General features: G+C 34.1%; 1 protein-coding gene across 2 annotated transcripts in view; it reads right to left on the reverse strand.

Moving 5' to 3' along the window:
* LOC140445870 (serine protease gd-like) overlaps window positions 1-20,165 on the reverse strand; it is a 154,319-nt gene that overhangs the window by 89,748 nt on the left and 44,406 nt on the right. For both annotated transcript variants that reach the window (XM_072538272.1, XM_072538271.1), the window contains exon 4: window positions 9,809-10,061. In XM_072538272.1, the coding sequence (XP_072394373.1) occupies window positions 9,809-10,061 (253 nt within the window). The remainder of the gene's footprint in view (window positions 1-9,808; window positions 10,062-20,165) is intronic.

The following is a 20,165-nucleotide window of genomic DNA, read 5'->3' on the forward strand; positions in this document are numbered from 1 at the left end:
CGTGCAGGATATGTATGAGTGAGCGAACACCAAAATAAAGACTTGTGTTGGATTAACCGAAAGTTTTCTAGTGCCGTTTGTTTTACTTCAAGGCTCGTCACTGAGTACCTATCTATTTAATATTGTTATGTATATACTGACAGAGAAATCATGAAGAGGAAGGGAGGGGCTTCTTGATCAATGTTCTTTGCAGATGATATCGTGTTAGTGGAGAAGAGCAAAGAGATATTGGAGAAGAATTTGGAGAGTAAAAGAAGCGGTATAAAGATTAAGATTAGCAGGTCAAAAACGCAGTATATGTGGTTGGACGACACAGTAATGTTAGGAGACATCGAATTACTTAGGGTAAAACTAGAACAAGTAGAAAATTTTAAATAACTTGGCTCTTACATAACGGAAAATGAGAGAGACTAGATCGAAAAATTGCCCACATGATACAGACTTGTTGATTTAAAAGCTAAACCGAAAAATCGTAGAAGAACTGAAAGGAAATATATACAAAAATAAGATAAGGAAGATATAAAAGAATGTGCTGATGCCTGCGTTGGTGCACCGCCTTCATGGCGGTTACGTGTGGCTTGTAATGAAGGTTCAGGAAAATAAAATGAATGTAGCCGAAATAAAAACGTTACGGTGGATGTTGGGTAGGACTAGAAGGGATAACATCAGGAACGACGTGATAAAGGACAGGGCCATTAAGGAAATAGTCTCAAAAAAGGTTAAAAAAAATAGACGGCAATAGTTTAATCAAGTCAGACGTAGAAATAACAACTATGTGGAATGAAGAATAAAGCTGTTAAAAGTTAAAGGAAAGAGAGGTAGAGGAAAACCGAGAAGATAGATGGACCGTGTGACAGAGGACTTAAAAGAGATAGCTTTAAATAAAGAAGACACAATGGACAAAAATGAGTGGCTAAGAAGAGTAGGAAACAACGATCTCTGAAAAGAGAAAATCTAAAGAAGAAAATTTGTATTTTGTCAGTTTTAAGTTTTTGTATTTTTATTAATTTTTCTTTTCTGATTTGTTATTATTTTGTTTCATTTTTTATTATCTTAAGTTATTTTTATTTCTTTCTCTAAGACTTGCTGTATTCATTTTTTTTTCTTGATCTGTCTCATTTTCTTTTTAAGATGTTCTTTGCTTCGTGGACTTTTCTTGTAATTCTGTTGGATTGCATTATCATCAGATGCCCATACTAGTTTATTTGTCTCTTTGCTATTTTTTTCATTATTGGTGTTGGTTGGCCATTTAATAATAGTTTCGTTGCTTAATCTATCTCATTTCGTTTTGACAACTATCATTCTCAGATATCTCACCTCCATTGCATTTATCCTTCTTTTCTTTCCTCAGAATTGTCCAGTTTTTACTTGTATAGAGCACAGTCGGTACATTATTTTGTTATATATTTTTATCCCTGTCTCTCGTGTAAGTTCTGTGCTTCCCAGTATGGTGGTTAACGCCTAGTATAACCTGTTTGATTAGTTTGTTCTATTTTTTATTTTCCAGTCTTTTTTTGTCGTTAGTAATTATACTTTCCGGGTACTCGTAAACAGAGGAAGCAGCTGGCAAAGAACGTTCCTGTGACATCATAAAAATTTGGAACGAGGCATAAGGCGAAGTAAGAGGGATTATGAGTGTCCTGATAAATGTGGATGAGGACGCGATCGAAAAGATCTTGAAAATAAAACGAATAAAGGTAGACTACACATCCTACCGAGAAATAGAATCAAGGGTTAAAATACCGAGATGCCTGAGATATCTCGTCTTTGGACACAAACAAAGGCACTGTAAGGAGCAAAACAGAAGAGGATGTTGCTTCCGATGTAACAAAGAGGATCACATAGCGCTGGAATGCAAGGAAGAAACAACCACATGCCTCAACTGTGACGTGACTGAAAATGTGATAAATTCAAGAAAATGCCCAAAGTTTAACCGAATGGTTGAAAATAGGACTCACTGAGGACTAGTCCCAAGGAAAGTACGTGAGTGGAAACAGTACAAAAGAGACCGCAAAAGAAGTCCAAGGCTTAGAAATGGCAAACACAGGAAATAAGACTCGAGAGCAGGGGGTGCTCCAAAACAAATGGAGCGTGAGCATAATGCAGGATCAATCACCAACGGTGGAAAACCTGGAGAGAGTTATTAAAGAAGCGATGGGGGAAAGCAGATTAGGTCGCCGAGATGTCAACAGAATGCCATACTGGTGGAATGCGGACATCGTAGCACTAACAAATGAATTTATAGCAATAAGAAAAAAGTTAACGAGAGCAAGAGGCAGAGCAGGGATCAAACATGAGGTCATCGAGTAGATCAAGAAAGAGTAACGCGCAAAAAAGAAGGCACTGGAAAGAGCTGCGTGAAAAGCTGGATGAGGACATCTGGGGTCAAGGATACAGAATCGTTATAAAGAAGTTCCAAGACGGCAGATGGTATGCAGTATGGAGGAAAGAGGGAGCTGAGCGGGCCGTACCCTTTACCATGAATGAACTTGTCGAGGCATTGGGTTCACTCACGACGCGCAGGTCGTGGGGCAGGAAAAATGGGGAAAACACGTGCGGGAGGTGGCTGTGACGGCTAGGAATAGTACGGCTGCGTCGAAGAGGGTGATGCCCAACATTACGGGATCCAAATCCTAAAGGTAGAGGGCCTTTTACGGTGTTATGCAGTCGATCGTACTCTACGCGGCACAAGTCTGGAGCGGAAAGGTAAAGATAAACGGGAGGACACGAGTGTTTTAGGGCCTACCTCTCTAGGTTCGGAGAAACTGAAGAAGAATCCGCAGTTAAAAACGTTAAAAAATTCAAATTGTTTGAATAATTATGAGCTAAACGCATCTTTTATCAAAAGCACTAGTAAAATAATTACTAAACCTTTAACACATCTCATTAATAGTATTTTTTCAATCGGAATATTAACAACTTCATTTAAATACTAAAAAATTATTCCTATTTTTAAAAAGGGCGATCGTGCCCTTGTAGAGAATTATAGAGCAATTTCCATGGTCTCGATATTCAGTAAAATAATCGAAAAAATTCTGAAGAAGCGTCTTATATCGTACTTCGAAACAAATAACTTTTTGCTAGTTCACAATATGGGTTTAGGAAGGATCGTTTCACAACACATGCACTTTTAGATATGATAAGTGCCATAGTTGATGGCTTTGAGAAGCATAATCACTCTGCCATAACGCTGTGTGATCTTTCAAACGCTTTCGACTGTGTTTCTCATAATATTTTGCCAAAAAAAAATTCCTTTGGAACTAATTTCATTGTATCTAAAGGATAGATACCAAGCAGTCAAGTAGGGAAATTTTCTCTTTGAATTTACGCAGATAAAGCATGGAGTTCCACAAGGTTCGGTTCTGGGCCCTCTATTCTTTATATTATGTGTTAATGACTTGCCCAATTTCATGGCTCTATTTAAAACAGTTTTATTTGCAGATCATACAACTTTTGTTTTTTCTGATAAAAATCGTTTAGTTTTAGAAACTACGTCTGAGTATGTAAACTCCAATAATCAATCATAATTCTTAGCAACTAAATGATAACAAAATTCAAAATTAAATTTTTTTGTCTACCTTCGATGTGAGTGTTGAGAAAAATAAAGTCACATTGTTGGCCAAGTCAAACACATTGACTTCGTATAACCATATTGACCATCTCAAAGGTAAACTTTCTAGTATCTTATTTTTACTCAGACAATTAAAACTTGTTACAAGTGTTGATATCTTGAAAATAACGTACTTTTCTCTTTTCCATTCATTTTTAAGCTATGGTGTTATTCTGTGGAAAAACTCTTGCAATGCAACAAAAAAGAGAAAACAAAGAAAACCACCACTGACAGATCAGACAGTGGTGTGACTCAAAAAAAGAGCGTCGCAGAAAGACAAACAGAAAAAATAAATGAAAGGAAATATAAAGCCCTGGGTAAAGCTGCCAAGGAAACACAAAAGTGCAGTGCGGAGTAAAAAGCCGCAGAAAAAGCAGAAACAAGCAAAAAACAGGAAAAAACGAAACAACCGCAAGCAAGCGATAAAACCAAAAAACCCAAGCCACCGGCTTTTAGTCTAGAGAGCAGCTAATAAAGAAATAATCTCCGTAAATAAGTTTGCAAAATCAGGCAGATCCATAGTAACAAGTACTAAAAGCAGAGAGAATTATCTAGGCATGGTTCACATCTTAGGGGAACACACCCCTAAGGTTGAATTCATCGCCTACCCAATAGACAATGATAAACTGAGAAGAGTTATCATCAAAAGCTTGTCAGCAAGCACAAACAAAGACACAATTCTAAACGAATTAATAAACAAAGGTGTCAACGCTACAAGAGTCATAAATATGATTTCGAAAAAACCCGACAAAAAAATACTTCCACATTTCATACTCACAATCAAAGAGGAGGACTATGCAAAGATAAAATCAATAACGGATCTGTGCTGTATGCGAAGCTATATAGAAGACGAAATTAAAATAACCAAGGAAACCCTGCAATGTTATAATTGCCAAGGGTATTACCATAGCTCTAAGGCTTGCCATTACAGCTTCAGGTGTGTTAAATGCGGAGAAAGTCATGTAAGCAACGAATGCGAAAAAAGTAGGGAAACAGACTCAAAATGCGCAAACTGCGATGAAGCTCACACGGAAAATTACCGTGGGTGCTCCAGGGCCCCAAAGAAGAAGACCATTGCCCCCAAAAAACCAGCTGGTAGACCTATAAATAGCGCCTCAACTAACAACGGGGTCAGCTACGCTCAAACGACCAAAAAGTCTCCTGAAGTCATCCCAGCAACCCCTGCCCCCTCACAATCGGTGCAAGACGCGGCAACCCTCATCGCGAAATTCCACACGGAGTGTAACAACAAAATATTAGAGTTCTGTGCCATGGGGAAAAAAGCAACAAAGATGATGACAGCATTTGGAGAGGCCGCCCGTAAATATTAGCACACCAAACGGAAGATCTACGCAAAGGGGCGTGGAACTCCAGTAAAATTTTCAAAAAGATCAATCTTCTAGACGAGATCATATACAGATTAGAGCTTGATATCGTAATACTTCAAGAAAACAAATTAGTTGAAAGGAAAAAGACAAAATTCCCAGGCTACGATATCTACAGAACGGATCATAGAGGCAACTTAATAGGAACTGCCATCATGGTGAAAAAAGAAGTAGAACATCAACATATACCAACACCAGATGGCTTGTTTACAATGAAAGCCACGATCATCCGGCTAATGGACAAAAACGAAACAATAAAAATAGTTTCTGCATATGTTAGACCTAATGATCCAATATTTACCGAAGACTTGAGCCTAATACTGAACTCAGAAGAGCCCACAATTATCATAGGCGACCTGAATGCGAGATCTCCCAATTGGTTCGACAGGACGACCAATCGTAATGAAAGACTGCTGTGCGGCTATCTCGAAGAAAGATATACTTCCCACGCATCTCGATATTGCCATCCTATACAACGTGGGTCAACAATATGAAATACATTCATTACATGAAGGCGATTCGACGCCCAACCTAATCGTCCTGACCCTGGGTGAGAACATCGCCATTATCCCAACAATTAACAATATTAGAGAGCTCGAAGAAAGCGTAATAAAACTAGAACAAACAATAACAAATGCCATCGATGCCAGCTCCAAAACGGAAACAATCACCACCCAGAGAGGAAGATTCAGGGATATCAGCGCAGAGCTCAAAAGCCTAATCAAAGAAAAAAAACAGAAAAAGAAGAAGAGCGTAGCGCACAAGCACAAGAGAAGACAAAAGGATTGCAAACGAGCTTGACAGGGAAGTGAAAACAACTTCAAAACCGCAGGAACGAATGCTGGGACTCCTATATCCAAAAGCTAAACCCAAACAAATCCGCGTTTTCGAAATTATCCAAAATTCTCCGAAAAAAACAAAAAACCAATTCCCCCGTTACACAGGAAAAATGGCATTATTCACACGGAAAAAGAAAAAGCAGAAGTCATGAAGGACGAATTCGAAAGGGCCTGTAGCAACAACGAACACCCACACAAAGATCTTCCCGAAGAGGTAGAAAGAATAGCAAGAAGAATAAAAAGAAGAAAGGGTAAAATTACGCGTAATGCACATATCTCCTGAAGAAATTAAACAACTAATAAGGTTGACAAATGCAAAAAAGCCCCAGGACCAGACAATATAACAAACAGAGCTCTGAAAGATCTATCAGCTGAAGCTACAGTATACATCGCAAACATAATAAACAGTATGCTTAAATTAAGATATTTCCCTGGCAGATGGAAGGACGCTCATGTTATCATAATTCCAAAGCCAGGGAAAAATGGCACGTTTTCTCAAAACTATAGACTAATCAGCCTACCATCGTCTATAAGTAAAATAGAGGAAAGAGTCATACTGAAAAGACTCAACAAAGAATCACAGGCACTAGGCACTATTCCGGAAGCTCAATTCAGGTTCAGAAGCGAACACTCCTGTGAACTGCAGGTACTAAGACTTACAGAATTTATAACGAAACGATAAAACGTAAAAATTTACCACGGCAACAGCATTTCTGGACGTCAGTAAAGCTTTTGGCAGAGTCTGGCACCAAGGACTCCTCTATAAAATGAGCGATCTGGGGTACAGCGAGGTGATGACATACCTCCTTTAGTCATAGGGGCAACCCTATCCGAAGTTGCCAGCGTTATAGCAATACCCAAATACCAAATACCCTGGTCTCTGAAGGATCAAAAAAAAAATTAAAAAAGCAAAAAACCCGCGAGGAATCAAAAAATTTAAAAACAACATAATATAAAAAAAGTGATTTTTTACTGGTATTTTGCTTTATTTCCATATTTTACGCAAAATTTAAATAGGTTCCGTTTAATTGACCTGCAAAATTAGAAAATCTAATTTATAAGAGTTGGCATGGCACTTTTATTTAACTCTGTTTGTTAGTCAGTATGTGAACTATAATTAAATAAAAGTCCACACACTTTCATCTTTATTTACGTTAAAGTCATTGACACAAAGCTACATCACTTTTTCGGTCTTAACAAATTTTCATAATTTTTGGCACTCACATCCTTTTTTATATTAAGTCTTCAATTACTGACTACTGCACTGTTCTATTATAGCAGCTATGTTAATTTTTAATTTAATGTATATGGTGGATTAGGCCTACATAAAAAACGCACAAAAACTCAATATGCATCAAATTAAGTATTCTGGAAATACTAAATTTCGTACGCTTATAAGTTTGGAATATTTTATCTTTTTATTGATTGATATTGAGAATAAAATCTTCTGAATAGGTAAAATTATTTTGTTTCAATTATCTACAATACTAAATAAATCTCAAAACCAGACGATATGCGAAAAAATATTTATTTTCTTGGAGTGAAAAACTTACAATGTACAACTTACATTTAAAAATAAATTAGTATAGAAAAAATTTTTAATAAAATTAATAATAAGTGTTTCCTCCATTGGTCTGTATGCAAGCCTGTAGGCGATTTGGCATGCTGCCGATTAACTGGTCGAGCTGGGCTTGCGGAATCCTCTCCCATTCTTCACGAGCAGCATCTTTAAGTTCTCAAAGTGTAATAGGGGGATTGTTTCACTTCTTGATGCCAGTTTTGAGAATGTCCCAAGCATGTTCAATAATGTTCATGTCGGGGGAATTCGAGGGCCACTGTAATGTAGATATTCCTGCTTCTTCAAGAAAATTTTGTACTGCTGATGTTCGATGAGGAGGTGCGTTGTCATACATAAACACAAATTCATCACCTACTGCCCCTCGGAATAGATGTACGACAGGATTTAAAACTTCCTTGATGTATACAGCACCAGCGACTCTTCTCTCCAGAACCAGCAGTGACGTCCGTGTACCACTCATAATACCACCCCAAACCATAATACTGCCACCTTCAAATGAGACACGCGGTTTAGCTGTTTCTAGTGGGGCTTGTCGTCCTGGGGCCCTCCAAACCAGTGTTCTTCGCGAATCAGATACCAAGTCAATTTTTGACTCATCAGATAACATCACGTTATTCCAGTTAGGATCATTATGCGCCATTTCTCGAGCCCGTTGGAACCTTACTATTTTGTGTTCGTAGGTTAGTTTAGGAACACGTAGCGGTCTTCTACGATACAAATTTACCGCATTTAGTCTGCCTGTTATTGTTTGCCGTGAAATATTCAGTCCTTGAAGCCTAGAAATTTTTCTGGATATACCACTTGTTGATTCCAGACGATTTCTACGAGCTATAAATGTTATTTGCCGGTCTTGTGCTGCTGTTGTACATCGATTTCTATCACTTCTGAGACGATCCTTGACTTTATTTGTATCTTGGAATTTTTTTTAATTTTCGATACAGCACTCTGAGTAACATCAGCAATATTCACGATATAACTTTGGCTAAAGTCCTGTTGTAACAAAGCAATTACTCTGGATCTGTCAAAATGAGATATCACGTTTTTAGGCATTTTTAAACGGATCAATTCAAATTTAAACGAAGACTGAAATAATGTGTAAATACGCTAATCAGTTGAATGTGACCATAATCATACAAAAATGATTCAAATTTTTTATCATTTTCATTTAAAAACCCTCTAGAATGAATATCAACAACACTTTTAAAACCGCCATAGGCGTAGATATATTATTTGTACTTATTCCAAACTTTTGGACATAGGACATGTATATATATATATATATATATATATATATATATATATATATATATATATATATATATATATATTGAGTGATTTTAGTTTGACCCATTTACCTGACGTTTGCAGAAAAAGTAATAGTTTTAAGTACCTAGGATCGGTAATATAGATATATACGTATTAATAATTATAGTCTAATAAATCTAATACCTTAGAACGTTTCACATTTGCCAAAAACAATACAGGTCAGAGTGAGTTTGCTTAAAGGTCAAATTGCTAATAAACTATTAATTAAAAGAGAAAAAAATATGCGTCGAGTCACCTTCTGTAACGGAAGCACAACAACGCCTGCTTGAGATGCTTGAGTTTTTAATTTTTGTTTAGTTGCCTAAAAAGTTTCAAACAGGAATTTGGAAATTTCTAACAGATTCGTTCTGGGATGTTTAGCAAGTAACCTTTTATAGCCAGGGGCCTACAGTTTTTCACGTTGAAGAAATTAGAACGCAAAATTTCTCTAAGTAGATATGATCGAATTATTGTCCACAGAATATTAAAAAGCTCAAAAACGACATACATACTCCAAATCTGTTCAACATTAATCTTATTAATCTTAAAAAAGATGGCTAACTAAACAGGGTGGGTACCAGAAAATACAAAACTTTTCTCAAGGCGCACTAAAATGTTTAATATATACACAGACATAAAATATAGTATGTACTTGATTACGATAAAAGACAAAATAGTTATGATAGAGTAAGCTTATTTGGTGTCCACTATATTGTCATTTAAATAGAGGTTTTAAAATTGTTAAACTTTTTATATAAGAAAAATGAGCAATTATAACAAATATAATAAATTCTTCCTTGACACGCCTGCTAGACTCGCTAAAATAATTTACTTACGATATTGCTTATATTTCTATTATACTGCCCATTTCCGTTTCATTTAAAACATTAATCAAATTTACTAAGCATTTATGCAACGTTAGTTGAATGCATTTCTACTTTTTTAAAACACCCACATAACGTATACACCCAACTTCTACTTTGTATCTCACATAATTTTAATATACATACCTCAGTGGTTTGTTAAGCATAATTATGCATTTAAAAAGAAAGTTTTACAGTTTTATAGTAAAATATTTGGATATACTTGCTTGTCTGGTATATTAATGTCCTGAGTAGATGATTCAGGCAGTCTTTGTGGAATATTAGAGGTTGTTGGCTTGACTTTAGCCGGTGTATATGCTGGGTATTGTTGAGGTACCGTTGGTGTTTCATCTGGACTTTTAAAAGGAATATCGGTATCTGAAGTATCTGTTTGAGTTTCTGGTTTGTAGAATTCATATTCTTCTTGTGAAAACATGAAGTGGGTTTGGGACCAAACGTTAGTAACTTCTTTGCTTTCTTCTAAGAGTCAAAATAAAGAATATATTAATATTTCAATAGATTATTAAATTTCAAGATCTTAAATTTCCAAAGAGAATGAGCATATACTTTAATTATTAAAGTACTGATAAACGAAGAGATTATTTTATCAATAATTGTAAAGTTAATATATAATAAGTTTTTATGTATAAGTTTTTAATATTGGAGCACAGAATAGCTTGTCTAAAAGAATTATCATTATCAGGCTGTATATAGATTAGAGAAGTTTTAATACATAGTAGGACATAGGAACTTCTTCTTTATATGCCTTGTCCTTCAAGAACATTGGCAATCAGTCGCATGATCTATACTTCGTCTGCAGCAGACCTAGAGTGTCGTGGTGCTGGTGCCATATCACTGGCGAATAGTTTTGAGACAAAATCTTCTTGGTCGTCTACGACTACATTTCTCTTCTTTTTGTCCTAAATAATTACCGTACCCTCTACTGTTCTCAGTAAAAATAGATCTACTTGAGGAATGTAAGCTGCTATTCTAATTTTAGGTAGCAGCACTGAAAGTGGAATACGTATTCTGAAAACGTTCTGTAATTTAGCCCCAAAGAGTTCTTTTAAATAAATACACTTTTTATAAAGGATCTTTAACTTAAACTTTTTGTCATATAATGGTATACAGCCGACTAACAGGAAATCAACATTTCCTTGTGAATATCATTTTAGTAAATTTTCGTAGTTAATTCAATTGACTTTAAATTAATAGGAAAAAAACGTAAAAAACATTGATTACTTCAACAAAATACATTTAGTAACCGATACGTTTTAAAAATACACTTCCTGTATAAACAGAATGTGGGCCGGTTTTAACGCATCGGGAATCTGGAACGTATGATGTTATACTAAAATGCTTTTATTTTGTCACACCAAAAATATTCTATGCAGATTTATGTACAGTGAAAGTCAAATAAAGTTGCGGTCACGTCATCATTGTGAACATTTGCAGCGTTGTCAGATGGTTTATGAAGTATGAAAATTTACAGAAAAGAACTGAAGTAAACAAAAAAAAAAACGTATGTGGCAGTCCAGTGGTACTGCCGGTAGAAGTTATACTTCTATACACGCGTTCGTCGATAATAATTTATATGGGAGTCAATCTGCACAATCATTACATATGTAATGCTATAAGTAAGAGAGAGCAGAAAGAGAAAAAGAATTAGGTATATGGTGCATCGTTTGCTGTATATAAACATTTGACCTGTAATAGCAGTATAGTAAGTAAATGAAGGATTGAATCAATATTTTAATGAAAATATATATTTTTATTTTTATATATGTATAAAAGGAGTTGAATGCAAAAAAATTTTTTTACACATATTTAGTATGCGTAAAATAATAACAGTAAAATTCATTGTTCATTTTGTTATTAATAAAAAAATACAATACAATACACTGCCACATAATTCAATATTATAATACAATACAAATTAAAATGTAATATTCATAAGTATTTAAAAATGACAATATACATAACTAACGCATATGTTTAATTTATCATGATAATAATATTAATAAAAAAATAATAATATTAATAAATATTAAATATGTTTACAAAAGGAACATTTTTATTCTCGAGAGTGAAAGAGAGAGAAAATATATTTTCTGTCTCTCTCTTACCTATATCTTACATATGTAATAATTTTGCCGATTCACTCAATATATACGAATACACACAAATTTCCAACGTCGAACGCGGGTATAGAAGTATAACTTCAAAAATTGTTTGTGGAAGATAAAAATAAAAAACCAACAATTCGGATTATGTTGTAAATTTTCATTTAATTTAAAAATTTAGCATTTTTGCGTATATTACATATATTTAATAAGACTAACGTGAGGTTTTTAAATGTTTCAAAAATAAAATAGGAAATTCATATTGGGATTCAAACTCACATACACCAGCGTATGAACCAAACACGTAAAATATTTGCCAATTAGACATGACACAAATATATTTCAAAATTGACAGTTCTCGGTCATACAGTGATTTATTGAGATAATTATTTTTAAATACAAAAGACCAAAATAATTATGAACATTTAATAAATAATACAAAACATATCACATAAATAATAATATTAATAAATATTATATTATATATATGTACATTATTCTATATATAATATATATATTATTAAATATATATACAAAAGGAAAAATTTTATTCTCGAGATAGGAAGAGAGAGAAAATACATCTTCTGTCTCTCTTACTCATTATCTTAAATATGTAATGATTTCACCGATTCACTCCCGTACAAATTTCCAACGTGGAGCGCGCGTATAGAAGTATAACTTCAAAATGTGAAGATAGCAAATTTTACACTATATTAAATGGAATTTGAAAATGAGTGTTTTTTTTTCATTTGTTTTTTGTTAATTAAATTCATGAATAGATTTCACAAAGTAAGGAATTCCACAATAAAAGTGGTAAGGTTATTACTAAGTTACCAAACAATAGATATAATCAAAAAAAAATAATGAACTTATTTTCAAAGACAAAACATGACATTAAAAAAACAACATCAACGAACTAAACATTTTCTGAATCTGATTTCACATTAGTGTCACTCTCTCCACTATTAACATTTATTACTATTGGACTAATTTCTTGACGATTAGATATTCTTTCTCTCTCATACCATTTAAATATTTCTCTTTCAGTATGATTGGTAGAGTTTTTCCACATATCAGGAGTAATCATGTAAAGTGCCTCATGCCACATGTTTAGGCAGTTGTTAGCGCTGTTATCATCTCTACCAATGTGCCTATTGTAATAATTTTTTGCTATGTCATACCGTTCATTACATATATTTGGTTTGTGGTTTATTTCTAAAAAAATGTTTAAAATAAATGAAATTTATATGTATGATTATATCTGTATATTTACTGAGAAATGATGCGCAACAGTTATGTTTTGAACATCTTATGGGAATAGGAAATGTTTTTTTCTATCAACATGATAATGACTAAGTTGAGTTTTTGAACAAAATATTGCTTCAGCATCCACTATAAATCCGGTTTCGTTTCCAGCATAGAGTATCATATATCTGCAATGATATTATTTAAATGTTCATATAATAACTTATGTTAATACAACAAACCTTTTGCCATGCGTTTTGGTGGTTTTAACACTCTTTATATTTTCATTTTCAAAGGTAGACCGGTCCATCTGGCTTTTTTTGATCTAAAGAAAGCATATGACTCAATACCTAGAGTCAAATTATGGGAAGCAATGAATGATCTCGGAATCCGACAAACACTAATAAAAGCAGTTAAAGCACTATACAAAGAAAACAAAGTAGCTATTAAATGTGGAAATAAAGCCTACAATCCATTTAAGACGACAAAAGGACTTCTACAAGGCTGTGCTACGTCCCCTACTCTGTTTAAAATATTCTTGGAAAAGACACTCAAACCATGGAGGAGAAAGTGCGAAGGAATGGGCATACCAGTAAGAGACGAATACCTATACACCTTAAGTTTTGCCGACGATCAAGTAGTCATCGCACAAGATGAAGAAGATCTCAGCTTTATGCTCAGAAAACTAGAAGAAGAATATAAAAACAACGGAATGGAAATAAACTTAGAGAAAACCGAATACCTAACAACAGAAAACAAGGATATGAGAAACCTAGAGATAGACGAGGGAAGACAAATAAATGGAACAGATAAATTCAAGTATTTAGGAACCATAATATCGAACCAGGGAACAACAGAAGAAGATATAAACAACAGACTGAGACAAACAAGAAACTGTATAAGACAACTAAACTCAGTGTTGTGGGATAAGAACATTACGATAAAGACAAAAAAGAGAATATATAACACCCTGACAAGAAGTATCCTGACATATGGGTCCGAAAACTGGACAATAAACAAGAGAAATAGAGGTAGAATAAGAGCAGTAGAAATGGAGTTCCTGAGGAGAAGCTGTAGACTTACAAAAAGAGACAGAATTGAAAACGCAGAGATTAAGCGGAGAATGGGAGTGCAATCAGACATAATCGACTATATAGAGGAGAATAGACTATCCTGGTACGGCCACGTCAGAAGAGCGGACAGAGGACGCTGGATAAACAAAATCACAGAATGGAGCCCGATTGGAAGAAGAAAGAGAGGAAGACCCCGAAGGTCATTCAGAGATGAAATCGACGAGGCTATGGAGAAAAGAACCCTGCGAGATGGAGACTGGAATGACAGGGAAAATTGGAGAAAACGGTTGAGTGAAGGAAGACAGTGAAAACTGTGGAAATCCTTAGTAGTAGTAGTATATTTTCAGTTTGCCAATAATGACCAATGATCCCATTTTGAAATATCCAAGTTTCATCGAGAAACACGAATTGGTATATACCTTCATATTTCGCTTCTTTATAAGTTCTCAAGAATTGTACACTTTAACAAACAACGTTAGGTAATTCCATAAGTCCTCGTCGTGAATTATCCTTAATCCGCTCAAACCCAAGTTCTTTGATCAATCTTTTTAAAGAAGAGATACTACCATTAAATAATTCTTTATCTTTCAGTTGGAACCACAGTGATTGAACCGTCACGTTCTATTCTAAAAGCATACAGAAATAAAATTATGTTAAATGTATATTTGTTATAATCATACTGACTTCTCTGTTACATATTGTAAATGGTATCACGAATAGAGCTTGTATTTAAAGTTGTTGTATTTGCTACTTGTTTATAAGTGCAACGCTTTTTCTTAGGTGACTCGAACTGTTTACCTTTTTTCTGAATTTGACATATGCTGCTTACTGTTCTTACACTGATTTTAAATCAACAGCTACACGTTAAAATAATAAAACTGTTTGTAAAGTAAAGTAATGATATTTTATTCGCATATTACCTCCTGCACAGCGTTTAAGGATAACAAAGGGCCATTATTATTCCTTCCTTCTTCAAAATAGTTAACTAATAAAGATACAAGTTCTTTGCATCGACTATTCAGGGGCATTTTGGAAAATGAATAAATGTTTTTCACAAGATAACCTCAAAAATCGATGATACCACAAGTACAAAAGTCACAGAACACTGATTGAAAACTCAACAAACGACGCGTCAACATGGCAATATTTCTGGTAGTGACTAATACTCCATCATTAATTGGTGGTTTCTTCATAAACATTTCAACACAAAATTTTACAATGAGGGACGTCTAAATTCAAAAAAGCTATATTTTATATACATTATTTGGTTTCTTTAAATAATGTTTATTAATAACAATTTCTTATTGATCGGGTTATTTTTAGAAGTGATTGTTTAGCAAACTAAAGTAACATACACTTTTCTATAGAAATGTAGCCACACATACAATAGAATTACGACCTTGATGACGTGCACGCAACTTTATTTGGCTTTTACTGTATGTCTGAATTGTCAATATAAATGAGTCAGATAAAATTGAAGTATTAAAAGAATTTTTCACAAAAAAAAAACAAAATTTGTTTAATTTACCAACGTTTGTATTTTGAGAACAATTTCCGAAGTGGAAATTGAAACGTCAATAAACTTACTTTAACCTTTAATTGTTATATGTTAAGAGGTATACATGAAAAATTTGTTGAATATAACATACCTATTTACAACTTGTATATCGATTTTAAACAGGCGTTTGATGGAGGAGATCGACAAAAGATGTTAAAGCAACTATCTATATTAAGGATACCCAATAAGTTGGTTAAACTTATACGAATGACTCTGGAGGGTTCCAAAGCTATGGTTAGAATAGATGGAGATATGACGCAGGCCTTTGATATTGAAAATGGAGTTAGACAAGGTGATGTCTTATCAACAACACTTTTTAATCTAACTTTAGAAGCTGTTGTTAGAAAACTGGATATAAACGGCTGTATTAATACAAGATCAATGCAAATATGCGCATATGCGGATGATGCTACCATAATAAGCCGCAACAAAAGGGTATTAAGTGAAAAAGTTATAGAACTGCAACGAGAAGCTGCTACGTTTGGTCTATATATAAATGAAAGCAAAACAAAATATATGAAGTGCGCAAAATCGAATGAACATGAGAATCTGAAGGTAGACAACCATACCTACAAATATGCCTCCACCTTTCCCTACCTAGGCTCAATAATAAATGACAACAACATCAGTCAAGAAATACAAGCACGGATTCTTAGCGGTAATAAGTGCTTTTATGCATACAAAGACTCAATGAACAGTAAGTTACTGAATCGTGAGTCTAAGCTTAGAATCTACAAAACAGTAATTAGACCAGTGGTCATATATTGATGTGAAACGTGGACCCTCTCAACCACTGGAATATTTGAGCGCAAAATATTAAGGAAGATATTTGGACCAATCCAATTCAGCGATGGTTAGTGGAGAATTAAAATGAACCACGACCACGAGCTGGATGAACTAATGCAAAGCGCAAATATTGTTAGATTTGTAAAGTCACAAAGACTAAACTGGCTTGGTCACCTAGAAAGAATGCCAGATAATCAAGCTGTAAAAGTAGTCCAGACATGGAAGCCCCAAGGAAACAGAACAAGAGGAAGGCCCCGTAAAAGATGGATAGACGACGTAGAGAGAGATCTTAAAACCATGAACATCAGGCAGTGGCGAAGGAAAGTATCCGACAGGGCAGAATAAAATAACATTGTTAAGCAGGCCAAGACTCACAAAGGGTTGTATCGCCATTAGAAGAAAGAAGACGAACCTTTAATTGTGGCTTATTCCCATTTAAATAGTAATTCCTGTTACTTTAACTTACAGATAATTTTAATTGTTGAAATACTAAATAGTATGCGAGTCGAAATATTGGAAAATATTAAAGCTAGGTATTACTGAAGGTTTAGCAAAAAAAGCCAGAGTAATAGTTGAAAACACTTTTATTACTTGAGTATTAAGTCACATTTTTTAATAAAGAAAATCGAGGTAAAATATACCAAGTCACTTTTTTCAAAAATTTGTAGGGTTAATGTTTTTAGTGTTTAGTGTCAAAAATATGACCGTTGCAGAAACATTTGACCAAATTACAAAATATTTTATTTCACTACTTAGCAACACTAGTGCTTTGAAGATAGCTAATAACTTCAGTCGTCATTTTCTCAATAATTCACTTTTGTGACTTTACCTCTGATGTGCTGATATATTATGGTATTGGAGCATAAATTAGTCAAACTTAAACGGCTGACGAAGTAGAGGTACTACAAAGTAGAGTACTACTAGTACTGACATAACTCTTATATCGTTCTATTGATTCCGATTCAGACTTGAAAAGTTTGACTAAACCGACCTAATAACGGCCCAGTTAAGGAATATCACCCACACATACATCCGATAGCTTTCAATATTAAAATTAAACTGACTAATTCTGTAGAAAATATAATGATGTTTTTGAAACAGGACATGCCATTTTCATCGGATGATGTGACGTCATCAGAACAGATGGTCCCACGCATCGCCAATAAATTGAAATTACTTCATTGAATCTGCAACGATAAGTGCTATTAATTATTAACAAATATATGTTATTAATTCAACACATATATTTACACGTGTTTCCGGTATAATATCATCATAGCTCTAGAGGGGAACGACAGTTCGTAAAAATAATTATAAATATCAAGATCAAATATCATTTATTCAAAGATATTACGACATATTGCTGAAAAGCAAGAAAAAAGTATATTGAAAGTGTGACTTCTAATATTATTAACAAGATATATATAAGAAATACCAACGCAATAAATGACAAAAAAGATACACAAAACCTAAATAAAATATATTTCAATCTGATTTAAATAATAATGATTATAACACCATAAATAGCTCTTAAAGTCATAACATATCTCCATTTTACCTCTGTCGAAAACATCAATGATACGCTCATATAAAAATAATTAAATACTAATGACAGTAAACCATGAGATATCAGATATCAACTTTTATTTGTCAGTTCATTAATGTCTGTGTCCCGTTTTACGTTTTGGTAAGTCATATATATACATATTTTACAATAGCTGTTTGTCTTATACATGTACATTTTAGAATCTTGACAAAGGCAAGGATTTCCTGCCGAAACGTTTATTGCAATGGAAATTAAAATCTAGTTCCACACTGTCATGTTTATGTTTATGTTCAAAAGTGATCATATTTAAGGTGCACCATATTATTATTTTAATCTCTAACTGAATATTTATTAATATGTTTATTTGTTGTACCGTTCCTGTTATTGATTTTAGTTTATTGACTGTGTTTTTTCGAAAAGACTTCATCTTAATATAATGTCTACAGTACTGATTGTTAAAACTGTTCTCAGTTTATTAATTTTGCACATATATATGCCTAAATATCAACAATAATTTGATCTGTTTGGATATAGGTTTTCAACAATAGTTTTCACAAATAACACTCTTTGTTATTCTGTTGTCGCTCATTCTTTGGACGTGTCCATACCAGCGTAGTTGTGATGTCCTTCGTTATTCTGTGTTTAACGCACATAATTTCTTACGATTCTTTCATTTCTTACTCTAACAAATTTCGTTTTTCCGACAGATTTTCTGTAGCGATTGTTCTGTCCCATCTTGCGTCTGGTATACGTCCGCTATACGTTTGATATGAGTTAGATTGCGTCTGCTATATGTCCGGTATGAGTTAAATTGCTTCTGCTATAAGTTTACTATGCGTTAGATTGCGTCTTCTGTACGTCTGCTATACCTGATGTACGTCTCATATACGTTTGATAAACGTCTGCTATACGTCTGATATGCGTCTGCTATACGTCTGATATGAGTTAGAACGCGTCTGCTATACGTCTTATATGCGTTAGATAGCGTCAGGTATACGTCTGCTATATGTTAGATCGCGTTAGGTATCTGTTAGCTGATGTTTAAGCACTTAAACTACGTTTTAAGTATATTAATATAGCGTGGTTGACATTTTGGTGTTATATTTGCCTTTGTTTTTTGTGATAATATAATCATTAGCCCATCCTCTTTCATTTACCGCTTCATACGTAGTAATTGAACCAATAACAACGAAGATACGGTATAGTGCCATTTTGGCAATGTTGCCATGTTTGATTTGAATGTTGTTATATTCGATATCCCATCCTCTTTTATTTGATGTCTCACACGTCAAAATCGGACCAATAACAACGGGGATACAATATATAGTGCCGTTTTGGCAATGTCTTTCCGTCTGTTTTTTGTGTTAACGTATTGTTATAAAACTCGCATTGTTTTATTAAAAATTCACACACTGAATGCACAAAAATTTTAATGATGTTTCACCGACGATAGCAAAACTAGAAATGATTTTAACACGGCGCCAGTGTGATGGGGTATGACATACCTACCCCAGTGATTTTAAAATTAGAGCCAATATTTTTATCGGTAAATTAGCGTGACAGGCATTTCAGTACCTTTCGTTAAAACCTTGAAGGAGGTCTCGCAGTTGTTGATTTACTTTAGAAGTGAACGCACGCATCGCTGTTTTGATCCAAACGTCGTTGGGGTATCATATACCCCACCACATAGCTAAGTTATTATATTTATGGTAGTATTATTTGAATTGGGCATTCACATTTTTATATAATTTCCGTTGAAAGTATTTATTTTTAATGAAAATGTAAAATTTTATACATAAATTATTTATGTTTTTGTTCTAGATTATGGCTTATCGATATGAACGGGAGCAGGCGATGCTTCAAGCTTTATGGGACGATTCTCAAGACGATGATGTAGTAATTGGATCTGCAAGCGAGAACGAATCCGACAATGAAGACAACAGTAGCCACAACTCTGACAGCGAGGAAGATGCTATTGATTTAGAACAGTCGGTGGCTGATATAGAAATCGAAAATAAACTTTTGGGACAAGGACAGGAGAGTCAAAAGAAACATTACGTAGGTAAGGACGACACTAAATGGTCTTCAACATGCTTTCCTATAAATGTAATAATACGCTCAGTAAATATCATTAAGCATTTACCAGGTGTAAAACGAAATGCAAAAATGACGAAAACTCCCTTAGAATGTTTTAATTTACTTTTTACACCTAGTATGACGGATGATGTCGTAACTTGGACTAATATAAAAATA

This window comes from Diabrotica undecimpunctata, chromosome 7, assembly GCF_040954645.1.
Source record: "Diabrotica undecimpunctata isolate CICGRU chromosome 7, icDiaUnde3, whole genome shotgun sequence".
Lineage (NCBI taxonomy): Eukaryota > Metazoa > Arthropoda > Insecta > Coleoptera > Chrysomelidae > Diabrotica > Diabrotica undecimpunctata.